Source organism: Macrobrachium nipponense, chromosome 20, assembly GCF_015104395.2.
Source record: "Macrobrachium nipponense isolate FS-2020 chromosome 20, ASM1510439v2, whole genome shotgun sequence".
NCBI classification, from domain to species: Eukaryota; Metazoa; Arthropoda; class Malacostraca; order Decapoda; family Palaemonidae; genus Macrobrachium; species Macrobrachium nipponense.
Genome location: NC_061089.1, coordinates 62,634,300 through 62,657,025, shown reverse-complemented (window position 1 = coordinate 62,657,025; position 22,726 = coordinate 62,634,300). Strand labels below are relative to the sequence as shown.

The 22,726-nt window shown below is 37.0% G+C and overlaps 1 protein-coding gene across 2 annotated transcripts in view; it reads right to left on the bottom strand.

The window, feature by feature from the left end:
• The window catches only part of LOC135226645 (E3 ubiquitin-protein ligase TRIM9-like), a 256,198-nt gene extending 233,728 nt beyond the window's left edge, over positions 1-22,470 (bottom strand). For both annotated transcript variants that reach the window (XM_064266360.1, XM_064266365.1), the window contains exon 1: positions 21,556-22,470. In XM_064266360.1, the coding sequence (XP_064122430.1) occupies positions 21,556-22,437 (882 nt within the window). In that variant the 5' untranslated portion in view covers positions 22,438-22,470. The remainder of the gene's footprint in view (positions 1-21,555) is intronic.
• Positions 22,471-22,726: the final 256 nt, after the last annotated feature.

Here is a 22,726-nt window from a genome sequence, read left to right as displayed (position 1 = left end):
ATAATTATTTCACTAAATAACCAAAATAGTAAAACTCTCTCTCTCTCTCTCTCTCTCTCTCTCTCTATCTCTCTCTCTCTCTCCTCTCTCTCCTTCTCTCTCTCTCCTCTCTCATTATCCCACACTTCCAAGATGAAGAAAGAGCCTTGAGAGCAAGAACCACTGCAACCCAACATCCGGGACGTTGCACATACTCCTCTTCTTGGTAGAAATGCACTCCGTCTCCGTGTAAGGTACACTGGGTATGAGAGTAGGAGGGGGAAATAAGGTCTAAGGAGACGTAGGATGGGGAGGAGGAGGAGGAGGAAGGGGTGTTGTCGTTGGTTAAAGACAAGCTACCTGAAGGAGCAGCTGAGGGTCAAGAGAAAAGAAAGAGAGGTTTAAGGCCAGGGAGAACAGTAGACCTCGAGTCATACAGGAACTCGAGGAGGAGCTAAGAACGTTTGAGTGGGTTGGGGTGGGTGAGGGGGTGGATGGGAAGGGGGTTCAAGGAAAGGAAAAGAAAAGAGAAGAGGGAAGGAAAAGGAAGGAGAGAGAAGAATATGAGTGGGAAGGTGACATTTCTTTTTCTCCTCAGCGTACTAATACAACAATGGGCCCAGCTTTCCACTAAGAGGGTCCGGCCGCTCTGGATTTGGTGTTACGAAATTTGCTTTATTCTCTGCTGCTGTTCTGGAATGCTGGTCATTGTTCCATTCATTTGTGCATTATTTCGTAAACTGAGGCGCTTTTGCGCTTTAGAATTAGTTTAAAATTTAATGCAAATTTTTTATGCTACGAGAGGATTTTAGTCGGCAAACTTTCGTTACAATACCAAAAGTTACCAGTTCTATCAAAACGTTCACAAGATACAAATGGTGTGTAAGTTTCCGGTACATAATGCACCTCTAAATAAATTTGAGCATGATTGTACATTGGGCATATTTGAACATTTTTTCCGTGGTGAATACAGAGAAAGCTTCTTAAAATTTAATTATTCTTCCTAATACCAATTCATAAGTATAAGTCACTGAGCTAAAAGCATCAAATCCATGAAAATAAAAGATTGTCTAATCCACCAAACAGTTTCGTAGCAGAAAAACTGAAAAAATATCTAAAGCGAACTTATGGGTGTTATTTGTTTACATCTCAGGACTTTGTACAGAATCACGAACAGTGTAATCTAATTACTGGAGGGAGAGAGAGAGAGAGAGAGAGAGAGAGAGAGAGAGAGAGAGAGATAAAACTCACAGTCCGTCCTCTTCCTCGCCTTAAAATTCATGCATAGCTTTCTCCCTTCCCTTTTTCATCTTTGGGCCTAACGTCGATAGAAGAAGAGGAGGAAGAAATGAAGAAAGGGAGGAACACCCACCGTACGAGAGAGAGAGAGACATACACACAGACAGACAGAGAGAGAAGAATTCCTTCAAAGTTTCTAAACAGTGACTGTGCAACTGTAATTGTTCTGAGAGAGCTAGAGGAGAAATAGAATTTCTTCAAAGTCCCAGAACATGGAGACCTGTAACTGTAATTTTCAAGAGAGAGAGAGAGAGAGAGAGAGAGAGAGAGAAGGCTAAATGGATCAGCCTTCTATGGTCAGAAGCAAGAGACGGATTCCTCCGGGCTTTAGAGACCTGAGATTAAAGAAAAGAAGAAGAGAGATCAGAAGTCAAGACAGTAATCTCTGAACAGCGCACAAATCCCTTACAAAAAAAGAAATCTGAAAAGATAAAGGAAAACCAAAAGAATCCTGTGTTCTTCCTTTGTCCTTTGTGCTTCTTAATTTGATACGGTAAGCATCTGCACATTTTTCGCTCATGGATTTCGTGCATGTCAGAAAAGTTATGTTCGTTTTTAAAACATCTCTTGGTAATGATTTCACTCTATGCCTGGTATGAAATAGAAAACATAAGAACATTATGCCCTGCTTGACATCTTTTCAGAAGTTTTCCATCTATTATAAGAGCGACCATTGTCGTAGTATCAAATCAAGAACATTTCTAGTGTTTTCCAAATGAGTAGAACTTTGAGTTCCGACGATAATGATAACAACTACACTCATTAAAAACCACCATGAAGAAGAAAGTACGGCCTTTCAAGACTTTTAGTCTTAAAAATCGCAATAAATCTAAAACGGACTGAAATCCAAATTCATTAGTAGAACGAGGGACAACGACACATAAACCAATGAAACGACGAATTTCTAGAGTTTTATCAACTGGATGAAGGTTTGTGGGGGTGCAGATACAAGACCAGGGTGGAACTCGGGAAGCGACATGAGGAGGGGGTGGGCGGAAGGGGGAGGAATGGTTTTCGGGGAATACACAATAAGAGATCAGGGGTCGCTGGAAAGGGCTCTGGAAGGGTGTGAGGGTTCTGGAAATAGCCTCGCCATATTGTGCCATTATCCCGTGAGGACATGACTGTACGTAAGTGCTTCGGCATGTACGTTATGTCAGTGTACATGGTATATACATCTTGGAATAGAAAATGCTTTGATCTTTAGAAATTAAATGGTTGTTCTTCTTCATACACAAAATCTACACAGTGATGGAAAATGTTCTTAATGGCATCTGATTTGTTTTCTTGCCCGTCAGAAAAATATTCTTGATACATCTGATTTTGTTTTGTCAGCTTGGAGAATAAACCTAACAACTGCTGAGTTTAAATTGTATAATATGAATATAGGCCATTAACTGTCGACCTTTTTGTGCATGCGATTATGGCAGGTCTGAGGATTTGGAAGTTTTGTCGCCATATGATAACGCTGATACAGCAGGAAGTGACTAACATAAACACTGCTTTTTGTCTTCTTGAATCTACTCGTTTATTGCAAGGAGGTTTAAGGGTGAAATAAAACACACCCAACACACACACACACACACACACATATATATATATATATATATATAGATATATATATTATATATATATATAATATATATATATATTATATATATTGTGTATGTATATATCTCCGCTTTATTGCCAGTAAAGAGGTAGTTTAGCTTATCAGCCTACGCATTGCCTCTGCCTGTATGATGTACGTCAGTCTCGCAACTCACAGTATAGCATCGTCCGCCGATGTGCCCCATCATGTATGTATGCATGATGGTAGTAAAACGTTACAGTAAATCTTAGGAGCGTGAGGAAGAATCTGATACAAAGAATAATATTAACACGACATGCTGAATCATCACGGTTTTATTGTCCTCAGAAGGTTAATTTTCATTAACAATCAGTTTTGAAGTGAGTTTAATGAATTCTTTTTTTGTATTTAGCAGAAAGCCAATGAATTTCGATCGTCATTTAATTTATAGGAAGGATAATATTGTCATGACAGAGCATGATGTGATGTTCACAGTTTTGTGGTACTTTCGAGATTACTTATGAATGAATTAACAAATAAATAAATAATATATATATAACGATATATTTTATTTATATGTATATATATAGTAATATAGTTTACCTTTTTCAGCTCCTGTTTGTGTCAATAAAAGTAACTTTACTTTGTAAATAGCCTCTCAATTCTATGTTTTCTATCTCCAACAAATGACATGAGAAAACTATGACCCTTACTATGGGGTCAGTGTGCTCAAAAGAAATACTTTTCCAATCCCCCTTTGATGAATAAAGAGAGAAGTAACACAAAGTAGAAATTCCTCTGTTGCACGGAACCGTTGCAACCTCAGAAATATTTCAAAAGCATGCATGAGGAGAGAGAGAGAGAGAGAGAGAGAGAGCCCTTGTTTGCTGGACGATGCTATTATTTACATCTCTGCCATCGGTCAACTTGGAAGGTGTATATAAACGGGCTCAAATTAAGTTTTCTTGGGAAGGAAAATTCCAATTATGCTTTTTACAATTTTGTTTTCCCTTTCAGAGTATATTTGGTATGCATTTATGGATATACGATAGTCATTTGTCTGTTTGTTTCTGTCACGCTGTTGTTTACCAGCATGAATGTGTTTCATGCAAGGATTACATATTCAAATTTAAAGCCTCTAGAACCCTTTAATATGTACTGTATACACACACACACATAAATATACACACACATGTATGTATGTGTGTGTGTGTGGGTGTGTGTGTAGACTAAGAGAGAAGAAGAGCCAGGCTGTTTATGTTAGTAGTCGACTATTTTTGATCGCATGAACTTTTGGTTCAATTAAGAATATATATAATATATCTATATATATATATATAAGTACATTGCTTAAATAGAATTATATAATTCTGTCGAGCTTCTGGCAAAATATACGCCGCAACTAATTAAACTTACTTCATTCCAAACCCTGGTGAAAAATAGCTCGGGGAAAAAAAGTGTACACTCGAATAAATACGATATATTATTGAGTTGGTAACAATGCAGCATTCATAACCGAGTTGGCAACAATGCAGCGTTTCGTTATTTCCAAACCATTTTAACATATATTTCACTCAATAATTTCATTTGTGGTCCGTAGCAACCTTCAAACTCTCAGAAACATTAATACATATATAAATAAAATCGCCATCCATTAACATGCCCTATTAAAAATGAATATATATATTTTTTTCCGGTTAAGTAATGTTTTATGTATGTGAACGCGAAAAACCGAGGCTGCCAGAACATCGCGCGGACGGAAAATTATTCTGGCGGCGTATGGAAAGCTAGCAATACGCTGGGGTCGGACTTCATCGTGGAATTATAATTAGATTTTGAGAGCATGTTTGCTTGGTTGGTGCTAGTTTGACTCAGCTTATATCTATGATAGCTCTCTAACTACTTCTGCTATTACTACAACTATTGTTCATAGGGATAGGAAATATAATGATGATTAAAATAAAGTCAGTGAACTAAATTAGGAGGTATTAATTTTTTACTTCATAAAAACGAAGACGTAAGAGCACATAAATACCTATATAGCTGTATTCAATTCTTCCTTCAATACCTCCCTTGATATGGTATATATATATATATATATATATATATATATATATATATATATATATATATATATATATATTATATATACATAATAAAAGGAGACCATAAAAACGCCAAAATATAGGAAGTTAGTACTATATTTCAGAGACTGCTGTTTTTCTTACCTGAGAGAGACATCAGTCTCTGAAATATAGTATTTACTTTCCATATTTTGGTGTTTTAATGGGCTCCTTTTATTAGACGGAATTCCGTTATTACGGAACATTTTCATCAGTCTATATATAATAATATATATATATATAATATATATATATATATATATATAAATAGATATCATATTAAATATATAATATATATATATATATATATATATGTATGTATGATGTAGTATGTATGTTGTATGTATTATCAATAATTTGAGATTTTCCAACAGGGGCCCAAGTTTTCTTTGTTCAGAATTTAATAAAGATGTTACTAAGATCGGGAATAGAGGACGGAACGTCTACAGTGTAAAAAAAAAAACAGCGCCCACTGACGAAGGTATAGTAAAAATAAGCAGATAATCGAACTATATATATATATATATATATATATATATATATATATGTGTGTGTGTGTGTGTGTGTGTGTGTGTGTGTGTGTGTGTGCGTGCGTGTGTGTGTGTGTGTGTGTGTGTGTGTGTATTAAAAAACTCAATCGACTTTACCACTGGCAACCATCCCTCCAAACTCCGTAGAAATTCCAGTAGCGCACAAGCTGCTAATCCTATCGCATCATTTAATATTAAGTGAAATTTGAACTGGATACCATCGCCAGGGAACAGTTAGGGGATTCGCCCCGTCGAGATAATAGAGCATTTTAAGTCTTCGTTGCCGATAGCCGATACGACAGTAAGGTTTCTTCTTGAATGGCGCGCGCGTCTTTCACTGCTCACTTGGGTACTTACTATTATGAAGATTACTATCGGAATATTTCAAGTGATTCAACCACTGAACCGCAAGATGAAATTATCAGTAATGGGAAGTTTATACATTGTATATTAATACATACTACTAATGCATTTCCTTACTATGTATAAAACATGACTTCTAACATCATTCTTTTCTGATGAATGTTTTCATTAGCAACGAAATTATCAGTAATTAATTCAGATATTAAGATGCAGCTTTTCCGGAAGGGGAATTGGAAATCTTTTCAGTTGGTTTTCGCTCAGTCCTATATTTCAATCTGTCTCCGGTAAAAAGCACAGCTTTCTAAAATTCAGGGTACGTTGCCGGCAATCGAGCAAAGCATCAGGACCCGTTTTTAAATAGTGTACTGGACGTCCCCAAAACTTCTGGTCCACATTTGGTCCTGAACTAAATTTGGGGCTTGAGACAATGATGCGATGTTGCGGATGATGTGCGCCCATTTTCTGCACTTTATATAAAAAATATTAATATATATATATATATATATATATATATATATATATATATATATATTGTATGTATGTATGATGGTATGTATGTATGTATGTATTTTGTATGTATATGGAGCCTAAATTAGTCTAAGCACACCCATTTTAGTGATATACATTTGTCTTAATAACATAGTTCATTAATTCGGAAAGAATGTGGATATTTTTTCTAATAAGAGACTAAACTCAAGATTTAAAATTAACGTCAACAGTGATTAATTTGAATATTTTTCAAACTTGTTTGTTGATTGAATTTTGTTCATAGTATGTTTTAATTGGTCTAAGCTGGAGAGAGAGAGAGAGAGAGAGAGAGAGAGAGAGCCCATCTGAGCTGAAGTGTTTATCTGACTCAACTAATGAAATGTTTGAATGTCTAATGTTGAGAGAGCGCTCATGAAATCTACGTTCTGTACCTTCCACATTTATTGGAATTCCTACTGCTAGATCGAGACATAAAAAGCATGTGGTACATTTGCTTCTTTATGGTTATGTGTAGCCGACCAAAGTCTTGGATTATAAGATCTTGTTAGCTTTATCAATCAAAAATTGTAGAAAAAAAAAAAAGTTCCTCAAATTATATAACGTATCTTACATTTTTTTTAATAACGTAAACTGAGTAGTAAGCTGCTAAGTTTGGCAGGATCTATATAACATACTTAATTGACCCTGACCTTCAAAAGTAAATTGAAATCGGAAATTGGAGCGTTTTCCCAAAGTAGTCTAAAAGTATGACAAGTGCCTTTTAAGTATTATGTGTTCTATTCAACAAGATGCGCTTTTTTCATTTATTTTCAACTAATGTGGTTTGCCCAATACTAGCCAATTCACGAGCTATAATTCGCAGAAAACACGATCAACTCGGCTAGAATGAACTCAGTCACCATACAAGTAAACATTACTGCTCTACTGTCCAATGCATCACCTCATCCATCGGAGAAGGTCGAAATTTCGAAAAGATGACCAGAATTTCACTGCCCACGAATTCCCTTCAAATTTTTGATATATCAATGAAAGTTTTCCTGGATTTCTGTAACTTTTGCAGTTGTAGTTTATAGAAATTGTGTTGTGCACATCGCCAAGACTGCTACTGCTATTATTGATAATGCGGCAACTGGAAACTATTGTATGAAAAAGTTCGAATATCGAATTATGATGTTTATCGTGAGTACTATCCTTATGACATGAACGGAAACCACGTTTTTTTTTCTGTTTTTTTTTTTTCATTTTGACTCCATATCACAAAAAACTTCAAATATCTTACTAACATTTCAAAACCTGGCATAGTAACCAAAAATCAATTCGAAGACCTTCAATTCTCAGCAGATTTCACTTGAAAATAGTCTGTTGTAAAAAAATGGAATAAATCATGTCCAATATAAAATAAGGGTTTGCAATTGTGCGCAGAGCCAGTGAATTTCCAATATGATGGTCACATTAAATACATCAGGCAGCTCTGTAAATACCTTTTTATGCTCGAATGACTTAGATGAACGGTAAATGACATTCCATTATATAGTGGCTGTAAAAAATCACCTATCGTGCCGACATAACTCTTTTGAATAATTTATATAAAATAAAATAATCGTGAAACGAAGCTGTTGCTGAATTTAGGTAATAAACATACCGGAAATGCGCGTACGCAAGCACAAACAAACAGAAAAATAGCGAGGCATGTCCATGGGTTGAAATATTCACAAACGGAAACCATAAAATGATTACAAAAGTATCGGAAATGCTATTTGAGCAAAACATAAATTTTTGTACACAATGAAAAAACAAATCGTTAGAGAGGCCTACAGAAGGGGAGAGAGAGAGAGAGAGAGAGAGAGAGAGAGAGAGAGAGAGAGAGAGAGAGAATGTTTGACTATTCTGTATATGACGTTTGGAAAATAGTATTGACCAAAATAATCCACAATCAAAATATTTCTCTTCGTTAAATCCCTCAAAACATCGAAATGTATTCGGATGAAATTGCCGGAGGGGGAAGAGAGATTGTGCGGAGGACTTGGATGTGAATTGTGAAGGATTAATGTTATGGGATGGGGGAATGATGTAAGGAAAAGAGGGAACGGGGGAAGAAAGGTGGGAGGGAATACAAGACGTGAATGGGATGTTTTATAATTTGAACATTTTAAGGGAAGAACGAAATGAGAATAAAAGACAAAAAGGCAACGGAATAAACCGGGACGAAGAATTTTGAAAAAAACTGGAGAAAGAACAAGAGAAGCAGAACAAAAAGTAAACATTTTATAGGAAAAGGAAGAAATGGAAGATAGAATAAAAGGGGAGAAGAAGATCGTGGAGTTATGAAAGAAGTAAGAAAGGATTCATATAATAAAAGAGAGTAAGAAAATTAAAAAGTTTTGGGAAGAAAGCAGAATAGGAAAAAAATGGATGAAAGTTATAGATGAGCAGAAGTAATAAGAGAGGGGGGAATGACATAATAGGAAATTGGAGTGAAGTGGGATCTGTAATGGAGGCTGGAGTAGGGGGAGGGGGAGTAATGGAGGGCAGTAGGGAGGGAATGTTAGTAGACGCCATTCACGTAAGGCGTAGTACCTCAACTGCAGGTATTCAAACTCATTTCATCAGTCTCTCTCTCTCTCTCTCTCTCTCTCTCTCAATTTATTCCATTCGGGACGTCTAGCAACCAGTTACACCCTATTCCTCGAGACTATTCTTCCCAATTTTTTCATCCATCTTTGTCCCCGTAGGTTTTTTTTCTTTTACTTTACCCATCCCCCCAACACTCACGTACCCCTCATAGGAACACCTTTTTCTCAAACTTTGCCTTTCCCCCTCGTTCAGATGAGAAGGACAAGTAAGTAGCCCTCAGGGTGCTAAGGGTAATGGAATGGGGGAAATGGGAAAGGAGGGAGATACGCAAAGGGGGGCGGGGGAGGGGGGGTGAAGGAGGGGTTTAAATGGAAAAGGGAATGGCTATGACTCATCAAGCATTCTCTCTCTCTCTCTCTCTCTCTCTCTCTCATAACTTCACACGACGTCCACCCCACCCAACACCATTCCCCCTAAATTTTATTGCCCAGATGGTCGGCTCAGGAAGCACGAGAGGCCTATGGCACCCTTTTGAGGGTGGACGAAATCTCTGACTTCAGCTGGGTTTGTAGATAGACATCCCCTTCCCTGGGTTCCAGGGGACGGTGATATCCATTTATCTATATTTCATTCGACACACTCGATTTCCAGAATCTCACTTCCTAATTAGTTGTGTTGGATAATATATAGGGCCACTGAAACTTGTAAGCTGGAGCGTGAGAGTAGAAATGTAAATATAATAATACATATCCTAACTTGCCAACTACAACTTTTAAAATGCATTATTATTAAGATATTTATTCAAGTTATAATCTTTTCCGCTCATTCAGTGAGAATTGGAATTCGTAATTGTGTCATCCTATCTTTTATATATATATAAATATAAAATATATATATATATATATCATATATATATATATATATGTGTGTGTGTGTGTGTGTGTGTGTGTGTGGGGGTGTTGTGTGTGTGTGTGTTTGTGTGTGTGTGTGTGTACGCATGTCATGTATATATAGATCGCTGGAAATTCCTGGTTTTATATGATATATTAATGATGACGATAGTATCAGCACATGTCCAACTGGATTAAGAAATGAGAAGTCAGTTCCAAGGTGAACAGCAAACCCAGTATCATGAATATCAAGATTATTCCCTTTATCTTAAATTTTTTTTTAAATCATTCTTATCACCTTGTGAACGTTGTCATCTCAACAACAAAAACTAAAAAGTCCCTTAGGATGAATCAAATCACTGGCCGACAAGAGAATACAACATTTACCACCAGGACATTCCCCCGCTAATGAGAAAGAAGGATTATATATAACATTATACGACACCGTAAGTCAGATCTATGGAACCATACATCACTTTAATATTCGGGATTTTTCCTCTCTAAACACTACACCTAGTGGGACGGGAGACTCGGTGGAAACAATGTGGCAAAGAACGAGTCACGGTTATCTTCCACAATGGCAATTTTGGATGCAATTTTTCATAGGGAACAAAAGATACTCTTCAGAGAGAGAGAGAGAGAGTAGATTAAGTCTGATTAGAAGAGAGAAGGGGAAAAGAGGGTGGGAGGGTGTAATATTGATGTGGGTAGTGAAGGAACGAAAGAAAGAGGGATGAAATTGAGGGGTGGAAGGAATTGACAATAACAAGTGTTGCCATACTGGAATATAATTATCAGAAGTCTAATCTTAGTATACAGAACTGATCACTGTCTCATAATTTGTGTTTACGTCTGAGTGTCTGCTTACTTCATTAGATTAATGTTCATACTAAACAATGCGAATTTATGAAGACGCGAATAACACTCATATCTTAAAGATTTTATCACTCTCACATTTCTAAAGCAGAATTCTTAACAGATGAACACAAGAGCAAAATATACGATTTATAGTAAATTTACTTTATATTCCAACTTTTCGCTTGTTGGTAATTCACGGAGTTTTATTTTTAAAAATACAGACCTGTTTTTAACGAATAGCATTACATATACCGAGTTTGGACCGTTCATTATTAATGTCTCTTTCTTCCTTAAAAGGGAGTCGGGGCTTTATTCTTTAAAAAGCGAACGACGCTAAACACACGGGAGTTAGCGGCCTTAAAAGGCGTTGCGTGATGGCAACAAAGTCACGGCATTTAGTAGTGTTTCTCTCTAATAGCCCCCGGGAGGTGAATCGTATGAGCGAGAATGCAGTCTTTTCTTAGTTCACTTGCGTATTTCCGCTTCACATGGCTTTTATCCGGCTATACAAAATATCGCTCGCTTATTCCGATTTATTATATTTATTATTTTTATTTTAAGAATAAAACATTCTTATTTAAGTTGTACGAGTATGTCTGTCTAATATTCCATCTGTTCAAACCCTAAAGTAGAGATTTCAAAGAGAAAAGGAAATTAACAAAACATTTCCTGTTGTAACAGGAACGAAAACAACAGTTGGTTAACATCAGCCTCAACAATCCAGTATCATCTCGCTTATACAACATATACAAGACTACGCTAGGCAGTAGATAAATTTACATTATTAATATATTTTGGCATGTGGTGTGATTAATTAACAGTAGAAAACAACGAATACTTAGGATTTCAAAACAATGAAAATAGTCTTGACAATGGAGTTTAAGATGAACTTTTATAAACGGAATTCAGATGCACATAGATTAGTGATTGAATTAACTCAGTTCCTTACTGCGATGTATTTTACTATATCTGGCTGATACCACTGGTAATTAAAGCATCTGTCAGTTACTTAAATAACTGCAATATTCGAGTTCAGAAGCAAAATTTATGATAAAGTTACTCATTTCTCTACTGTTCTGTTACCTACGAGCCCTAAGCGTTTTATCACGTATGAGTAAAGGGTATCTCGAAAAGAAAGAAAGAAAAAAAAGAAGAGATTAATAAAAAAAAAAAAAAAAAAAAAAAAAAAAAAAAGAAGAGGTGAAAAGTGACCTTTCGCAACCCCACTTGTAGTGTTAATATTCATGAATCATTCCTATATAAAAGTCTGGTGCAGACTTCTCCGCATATATCTCGGCTCTTGATGCCACTACTGTCCTGAAGATCACGTTTCTGACGTCTGCCTTTTGTTATCGAAAAAGAATGAATGACGTTTGCACTGCTCATCCGTCTTATATAAATACAAGAATATCATCCTGTATACAAGGTCGACTTCATCCTGGTCAGGAATGGAAAAGTGAAAACTAAGAAATGGACGAACAAACAAACATGTACATATTCAACCGTGGAATTACATGGATAATTGTAAGTCTAAATTAATACGAATAATAAACATCACTTGTCGGATAAGGTAGCGATCATAAAAACATGAAGTCACTTCACAAACATGAGGTTCTGACATTTGTCATAGAGTATCAAAGAGATAACAGATAATGCTGATAAGCTTATTGATTAATTCGGTCAGCTGAAGAACTTCGGAGTGACTCAGTGTCTCCCCGCTGAGCTGCCACCAGTATTTTGTCAGAATATTGCGGGAAGGACTTATTCGTCATGCGGTAATTTAATACCCACTATTAATTACCAAGAGTTCTGTTAACATACTCAGAATCATGTGGCTTTGTTATTTTATTCGTTAGTTTATGGGCAAGTACGAAGATTATTCGTCATGAGGTATTTTGGTACAAATCATAATTGCCACAAATGTCCAGTCTGCTAACTTCCAAGATATCACTAAGCTTCGTCCACTTGCATTATCCGTTTATTGTCAAGTACTTTTTGCAACGGCGTAATTCGATACCCACTTTTAAATACCATGAAGTCTGCTAATCTTCCAGGTCACTAGGAACTGCAAGAGTTCGTTCATTTTTTTCGGCAAGACTACTTTGTAAGGTGTCAGAGATGGTAGAATGAACCTTATTTAATCTTTCTTTCCAAAGAAGTTGTGGGAGGGGTTGACGAATTCGTCGTTATAACTTATTCAGAACTGTAACAAAAAGAAATTAATGGCTGTAGTGTCTCAATAAAGAGGGAAGTTGATAATAACCCAGAATAGAAGAAACTAGGAGTTTGATTTAAAACTTTTGTTATCTTAATACAGTCGAATATTATTCATAGAAAAAAAACTTAACTTAAAATATATACTTGTAAAAAGCCTCAAACATGCAAGCTAAGATTAAAGCAGCTAATATAGGAGGCATTTTACGTTGTAAATGAAAAAAAGTCGAGAAAATCCCTCCTAACTTCACGATCAAAAAGCTCCACCAACCTAAGAGCCACGGCACTCTCAAGTTAAAAGTGGGGGAAAGTTCGCAAGTCCTGAATCAGGAGTTTTGCCCGAGATTCTTCTGGGGGGAAAACTAAATGACTCACTGGCTAAAAGGAAGCAAACAAAAATAGAAAAAAAACTATGTCCGCTCATGAAGAATGTGAAAATTCAGCAAGAGCAAAAAAGTGGAATTTCCATTTATGGAGTCTTTGACAATAAAACGGAAAATGTTTTCTTTTTCCATGAAAAATATGAAAACTCGGCAACTGTAGGAAAGTAATGTTTACATTTATAGAATCGTAAGAAAAACAAGAAAAAACAAATATTGCTTGCGCACGGAAGCAGTGGAAATGAAGGCAAGAAAATCATGGAACCAATGAAGTTAAATAAGAACAAAGAGATCGTTTGTGGAGCTTCAAAATTCAGCAGCTAGGTGAAATTGTTTATGGAACCTAGAAAATGTCACAGCGCTAGCATCAGAATAGTAAATTTTTCTTTGTGCCATATATACAAAGCAAGTACCAGTTCCGTTCGTCATGTACCCAGAGGTTGATTAACATACTACTTTCATAATATTATTGAAAATAATTTCCAGACTATGTCACATACGAAGTTGATTTTATAAGATTCTCTGATAGTAAATTGGATCAATTTTACTACTGGTTTCTTTAGCCTAAGCAGTTATTAAACAATGATACTGTTATCCAGACTCAATTAAAAAATATAAAATATAATTCTTTAATGCCCAATTCAAGTATTCGAAAAAATACTTGGGTCAGACAAACTCAAATTTTAAGTTGAATGCATCACTTTTTCGTTCCATTATAATAAAAAACAGGGATTCTGGAGATATTTTACCCGTCAACAGCAATAAATAATACAAACGCCAAAGAGAGAGAGAGAGAGAGAGAAAGAGAATTTTGCTTTGCAATAAAAATGGATTCTTAGTTGTTTTACGCGTCAACAGCAGTAGACGATACAAACACCAAAAACATACAACTTTTAATGAATATTCATGCTAAGTCATATTTTCGTTTCACCGGCTTGATTGACAGGTTTATATTTTGTGGGCACCTTTGCAACAACAATAACACCAAACCAGCAACTTATCCACGACACTCACTAACTCCACAGGCACGAGCAACGGAAAATGCAAATAGCGAAGCATAAAAAAAAGAAAGAAAGAAGGAAAGAGAAGGAAAGAAAACCTCTGTGGCCTTCCGGTCGAAGCCTTCACTCAAGAGAAGTCACGGAGTGTCAATAGCAGACGATTAAGGACCGACTCGGTAAACATTCGTGAGTTACCAAAGGTCTGGCGAGGTTCCTCGAATGAAAATAAAAGAGGTTAAATAAAGAAGGAAATAAGGCACTCCTCAGTAGAACATCAAGGAACAAGGAAATTATACAGGACACGAGGTGAAATCAAGTACTTATTTTTGTCATTGATCTATTAGTATCACAAAGAAAAAGAAATTTCGACTCTTCTCTTCATCGTGCTTGCGTACTACGTTTGCATGTGTCTGTCAGTTATCAAAGCAAAACGAATTTTTCCTCGCTCGTTCTCCCTATTTCTCTCCCTCTCTTCCTCTTAATAAATTCATCGCAAAAAAGTTCACTCATAACAAACACTCTCTCTCTCTCTCTCTCCCCTTTAAGCGACAGCAGAATCTGGCCTCTAAAAAGATTCCATGTGCAACGGAAAACATAGCGAGCCCGGTTGGGGGGGGGGGGGGGGGTGACTTGGGGTAAAGCAATTAAACAAATAAGCAGAAGAAATAACAAGAATGAAGCTCATTACTCCAAAGGGACCTTTAAATACTCGAACAAGCAAACACACAATTGCACGCACACACACACACAATATCCGATTTACATCACAGACGTCTTTACATTTTGTGTTTACCATTATTGATCGAAGTTGGAATTCCGGTGCTTAGTGGTTGGGGGGGATTGGAGAAGGGGGCGGGGGATGTCGGCTGGGGTAAAGGGGGAACGGTTGTCTCTGCTCCTTCCCATGGTCTCTGTTATTGCTCTTCTTGAATGAACAAAGCTGATTGTTCTATGCGTGTGTGTGTGTGTGCGTGCGTGCGCGCGCGAGACAAAGTTATGTGAAGTATGAAGCTATATATATAATGTTTGACTTATGCGCATGGTGTCTGTTGTATGTGTGTGTGTGTATTAAGAGAGAGAGAGAGAGAGAGATGGGGAAACTGTGATATGAAGATCGATCCACAAAATTACACGAGAATAATTTATTCCATGGCCATAGTGCCTTGAGCATGTATGTGTGTGTCTCTGTTTCAGAGAGAGAGAGAGAGAGAGGAGAGAGAGAGAGAGAGAGGGAGAGAGAGAGAGTATGAGTGTGTTATATGAAATATGTATATCAAAAACAAAATCATATGTAAAGTTCGATTTCAAGCACATACGGACACAAGTGTGAAAAGAAACATAGCTACATGAAAATCTGTACGCTGTGTTGGTTTGTTGTGTTTATTTGGAAGCCATAGATTATAAATATCATCTCTATTTGTAAAACTTCCCATCCCAAGGAACTGAAATCTTTGAGACAAAATAAACAAAATATCTAAAAACCATACGTTCGTGAAATCTTTCTTTTATAACCAAACTGCAATGCATCTTGAAGCAGCAAGAAAATAATGGAACTTGAAAAAGGATGATTAACTGTATTTACTATTAGCAGCTTCAGTACAGCTTCAGTCCGCTTCGTTACTTAAGTGAAGGCAGAGTTCAGAACGCCTAGTATACAATACTAATAGAAGACTGCAATATCTAAGCTATTACTTTCGAACATGAAGATCAGTTTGTATTAATAGAGGGCTAGTGTTTATAAATTATCCTTTAATGCAATTTATGACATTCATTACACATTAGCTGCTTTTATTTGAAACATGTGTGAAATATAAATAAAAGAATTGAAATATAAATAAATACAAAATTCGGTATCGCTTTGCCGTACAAACACAAAGTTTTATAATAACGTAGAAAATAACTATAGGTCTGCTTATTAGAAAGAAAGAACCGGGATTAGTGGCCCTTTCTGACACTGAGTCCTCCAGGTCAACGTAATTCTTCTGCCCCATATAATTCATCTCATACGTATTGAGCCAGAATAGAATTAGTAAACGCTTCTTGAAGAATAGCTGATGTTGAGTTAGTATGCTTTATGTTACACCAGGTAATGTTTATTCTCTAATTAGGAAAAATATTTACCTGAGTATATTGATGCATTAGCGAAATAATCAGGAGTGTCAAATTCACTCTGAAATCTAATAGATAAATAGGATTTATGTGTTTACGTTCTTACGTATACAATTTTCCAAATATAGAAAACATGCATCGTTAGGGAATATGTATTCCAGTTCTAAAAGTATTATGGTAGGAATCAAATTAAAGCAAAAATTATCGTGGACTTTATAATATATATATATATATATATATATATATATATATTATATATATATATATATACATATATATGTGTGTGTGTGTGTGTGTGTGTGTGTGTGTGTGTGTGTGTGGCTGTGGTGTGTGTGGTGTATGTGTGTGTTTATGACATGGGTGAAAGAAAAACAACAGAAAACGGACATGGAAGGCGAAATAGAGAGAGAGAGAGAGAGAGAGAGAGAGAGAGAGAGAGAGAGAGAGCCATTCCTCAATGAATTAGCCTCAAAGTTCCAGAAACACAATGCTTATAAAGTTTTCGAACGTATCTGTCCACAAGCACAACTTGATGGAGAAACTTTATTTGTTCCTCTTGCTTCTCTTCCATCGATATTTATAGCGCACAGTCAAGTGTTGGAAGTTACCCAAGAATTACAACCCCCACACAAGTTCCATTCTGGACTCGAAACCATAAAGCAGCCGACACCCGAAGCAATAACATAAAATCCGGCGTGAAAGAAGAAGAAGAAAAGAAAGAACAGCAAGGGAGGTAGACACAGGAGGAGGAGGAAGAGGAGGAGGAGGACAAGGATTTGAGAATATTTGTGGTATGTCGCTTTTATCTTTTGAATGCAGTTTCATAAAGCGGAAAGAAAATGCTGTTGGATATATACATTTATAAAAGTACATCACTTTATATGATATTGCTGAAGGAGTAGCCATGATTACGTTTCTTAGTTCTTAACAAATACTGTGTGATCTTTGTAGTTCCGTGTTGTGCTTATTCTGATTCTCGATACTTCACAGACCAAATTAGTTTGTTTCAATGCGAAGGATATTACATTGAAAAGTAAACAACGACAGGCAATGTTCGGATAAATAATTATTTCCCATTACAGCCATTATAACTCTTGAACTAGATACGCACGAAACCAGATTTTGTAATGTCTGTCCTGGAAGATGCTGCCCCAAATGGTCGAGATTACCAGTTTCGACCATATATAGTAACTTCTAAAGAAGGAACCGAGCAAAATATTCTGGAATAAAGGAAATTATTGTCTTAATGCTTTTCTATTTTTTTAATTCCTTCTTCCTATATTTATTCTGATAATGTGCATTAATATGTTTAAGATTCTTGTTGTCAGTAAAACGCAGTTTCCAATGAAACGAATTGATAACAAAATCTTATCAAATTTCGTCTCATAAGTAATAGAAAATTCTTGTACATGAAATAATAACTCAAATACCACTTGTTCGTGCAGCGGTTTCTAAAATATGAAATTTTCATACACTCTTTTCTCTTAAGCTGAAGGACCTGCTGATTTACAAGTCCATGTAATTCCCCCAGAGAATAAGTAAAACCTTCTTACTAGTTGGCTTGGGATGAAATTGAGCTGCGTAAACCCAACAGGAAAATGTGGGAAAAAGACGGGTGCCTTTTGGAGAGAGAGTGAGAGAATGTTATAAGATTAGTATTTTTCGGATCTGCTGTCATTAACTGTAAAGAAATTAAAATATCCAATATATCATTAACTTTCCATATAGCCCATATTCATAAACCTCCATGAACGTTACAGATTTTTTGTTTTAATACGATTTAATTGTAACCGGCCAAATTCGTGCATACCTGTTTCCGAATCATGTCCATTTATAAACTTGGTGTATATGCCTGGCATATTACTTCTAATACTATGCTTAAAATCACTGCTTTCTATTACTGCCCACTTTCTATATTTTGCTATTTGCCATGACCGTTTATTGTCACAATGATCTAATATTGTTTCTTCAAGGCAGAGTGCTTTTGACATAATGCAGAAAGATTGTTGTACTGAAACGCACGAAGCATTTGACGATTTGAGGTAGAGATTCAAGTGACCGTTGCACAATCATAAGATAATGAAGAAAGTTACAAGCTTCCCAATAGCAATATGAGAATTAATAAGTAAAATAACAAAAGAAATGATTACTTAAACTAAGTCGTTTTCCCCAGTCAGTGTTTAATTTAAAACTCAAACTTTACTCTATCCTCCTGCCCAAACAGGTGTCTGATCAGATTAACCAAGTCTAGTTTCTGGGCTAGAATCTTGTAATAATAAAATTACATAATCTTCTTTTCTTCTTCATTCCGGCATTTTAATCACTGCATACCCTGTCCTTTCCGTGGATCTATTTATGTCGTCACACACCAACAAAATAAAAAAAAAATATATAAAAACTACGCATGAATCCGAAGGAAGAAACAGGAAGGAAACGGATTCAGTCTCTTCCCTTACTTTTAACTGTAAAAGCAGTAATTAAATGATTGGAGCAATTTCGTGATAGCAAGTAATTTCCGCATTACGTGATATATGTCCAGTGAAGGCAACTGACATCACCTCTGCAAACAAATGGCATTTGACAACTGACCGAGTTTAAAGGTTATGCTAAATGGTTAACATGGAATGAATAGCATCTCAGACGTTAATGATTTATTTTAATCTACTTAACTAACAAATTTTGATATATAAAGCCAAGACCTTCATATACAATATCTATAAAAGAAAAAATATGCCCCAATTCCCCAAGAAACTGCATTGGGCTTTACGAAGCTGTAAGAATTAGCCAATGGGAGAAGGTGGCAGGATACCATAAATAAACAGGAAGGAATAAGAGTGCAAATGAGTAATTAAAAATATAAACATGCAGACGAGCGAACGTGTAAGCCTGGAGACAAACAGCAACTCCAAGTTAATACCGGAAACCAGAACTCGACCTGGAAAAAGGGGAAAGTGAACGAAAATTCGGAGACAAAAACAACCGGACACTTACATAACGGAAGATGGGGAATAGGATATCCGGATTCTATCCTCATAGTAGACTCATTTTAGTAAACAGGGTCAATATCAGATAATACTAAGGGCACATGCCTTCGCAAAAGCCTACAGGAGGGGATTTGATACTGTAGCTGTATTAGGAACAGTACCTAAACATATCCATCTCATTTATGCCTCACTGGTAGCCCCTTCACAAAGTTTCATTGGAATTTGTCCATAACTCTTCATATCATTTAGGATTGGCAGAGATAGAAAAACAAACATACACACAAGTACAGGTGACTTATACGAGTACACCTCTTTCAGCTTCGTTTTCGAGGTTAAAATATAGAAACTGATGACAACTGGGGTACCTTAATCGTTCTGTTATATATTATATATATGTATATATATATATATATATATATATATATATATATATATATATATATATATATATATATATATGTGTGTGTGTGTGTGTGTGTGTATGAATAACTTGATCACGAAGTATATAAAACGTGATGCTATGTATGAATAAAGGTTTTTTCTTCGTGGCAAAAACCTTTATATATATATATATATTATATATATATATATATATATATATATATATATATATATATATATATATATATATATATATATATATATATATATATTACGTGCGTGTGTTCGTATGTATGTGCACGTATGTAACCTCTCGGTCATATGTCACCATTACACCTAAGTTAGTCAAAGTACATGAATTAGGCATTATTGGTTATGTTCTACTAGATAAATACACTTCACAGGGACTAAGAAAATATTTCCTATCGATTTCATTACAAGCAAAACGTCCTATCTAGCAGCTGTCATACAGCAAAGGTGACTTTGATCACAGAACTAAAGAGCATATCCCTTAAAGATACGGGACTGAAATGTCAATATAGCTGTCGCGGCGTTTTCATTACTGGTTGTAGATGTACGAGAGACTTCAAAGATTTTGGAAGTAACCTGCTCAAAGGTTTCGTCCACGACTCATTTGTCAAGAGTACCTACGAATGTAGCAAACAAATTCTGTGGTGCATCCTTTATATCTACTTTTTTCTTTAATTTTTTTTTTTTTTTTAGAAATGGTTCTCTTACATACCCCTGTGTATAGGCGTCAAGTTCTGAAGTATCAATATCACCAACTTAGAGATTCCATCGAAAAGTTATTTACTCTTCTTATCCTCGTCCTTTTTGTGCAGTCTCAAAATGCATTTTCAGTGTGCATAAAGTCCAAAGAATACCAGGTCACAGTTAAAGTAAGTTATTGTGTGTATTTTGTAAGTGTGAATAAAGTATGCACTGGGAAAGTGTGCATACATGCATAGTTTCGTTGATAAAATTATAATTCACAGTCTGTGCTGAATTTGGTTTTAAATTGAAAACCATCAGTACAACGAACAGATTAAGGATAGGAACCTTATGGCAACATAACATATAGTAAGGAGATTTCCGAACGAATATGTTACAAGTTGTAGCTCTTTTTATTTTTCATTTTTCTTTTATTGCCGCCGGGATATATTCTCCCCCATCCCATGAATCTAACAAAAGCGCACTTTTGTTTCGCTCAGCACCATTTAATTAGCATATACATAAGGGGATTCCATTTATACATCTCCATCATTTGCATACATACAAACACACGCAACTCATGAAAGGGGATGGATCCAGGAACTCAGTAGTGATATATTACAGCAGTTGCTCATTTAAGAGGACAATTTGCAGGAATGCATATTTTTTCCTCTTTTTTTATTTTTTAGGATTAGGGAAACTGTAGTTGGAAAACTATATGAGAAAGGTACAGGGGGAAGGGCATCCTTTAGTATGTATGACCTTTAAAATTAATGCATAAGCATAAATTGTCCCCATGTAAGATTAATGTATTTATATGAAACGTATTTTATGTATGTGTAAGTGTCAAGACAAAACTTAATTTTATATGCATACACACACAGACATATATATACAAACAATCACACCACACACCACACACACACACACATATATATATATATATATATATATATATATATATATATATATATATATATATATGTGTGTGTGTGTGTGTGTGTGTGTGTGATGTTTATAGGTATGCAAGATATCCATAGAGGAAAAGAAAACTTGAATAATCTTTAATCATGAGTGTGACTGCCAATCTTTGCATTTACCTTGTGCGTTTTAGCCAGATTGTCCAGTGGCTGGAGGTCGTGTTGAGAGTGACTGGGCCCACACTCTCGGCACCCTGACCACCGACAAACCAGGCAGTAGAGAGACGGGCGTTCGCCGTGGGCGGCGCAGACTTCTGCTGCCCCTGGGTAGACTCCCCCCAGAGGCGTGACGGGCCCCAAGGTATGGGTGGCCAAAGGACCTCTGGGAGGGTGGCAAGAAGTGAGGCAGGGACCACAGTAAAGCACCTGACATTGCTGACACTCTGTGGTTGCAGGGCGGGGTGGCCCCTCGCACAACTGACAAGGTGGGAGGGTTGCGGGCGTGCCTCCTGTCGCCGTGGGAGGGGGTGGCGGTGGGTCTGCAGTGCCAGGGTCACCTCGATGCCTAGCAATGATTCGTGCCATGGCCGTATATCGGGGCAGATCTGCCGCTGCCCCAGGGCCCAAGGCGGATACCTTCAGGCACACAGGGCATCTCACACCTTGCTGCTGCTGCTGACCACTTCCACTGCTTCCTCCTCCTCCTCCTCCACTTCCCCCTCCTCCTGCCCCTTGCTGTTGCTGCCCTTCAGAGCCTCCTTCAGCGTTAGTCACTGTATTTTCCGGACTACTGACATAAGAAGTGGGCCGCGATGCCACGACAACCCCACTGTCAGTCTCACTGTAAACGGAAGCTTTGTCACTGTCAGCGCCTCCGTCAGGCGGATCTGGATCGTGCCCTGGAGGACCACCCTGCTGGCTGACGACGGGCTCTGCCAGCAGGGCCTGGACTCCGCGCTGGAGGCCACACGCACACTTCAAACATAACGCGTGTAAACATGGTAGAAGCACAGGCTCTGTGAAGAAATTAGCACACACTGCACACCGTAATTCCTCTTCCATTATGGACGCGAGTTGGCGCTACACTAACGCTTTTGTCGCTTTGACGGCTGCCGACCGCTCAGAGTTGCCCGCCCGCCTCAGACTAGCCCCGCCCCCCTTGGGTGAGCCTACGCACACACGAACTCACGCACGCACGCACGCAAGTAGACGCATACAAACGCTCACTCTCACGCATACATATGCTCGCGTACACATATGCACACGCTGAGGGTTCGCACGCGCGCACGTGCCGAAACACTACACTCCAGACGCTGTTCATAACCCGAGTCTATGAAGTGTGCTTAAAATA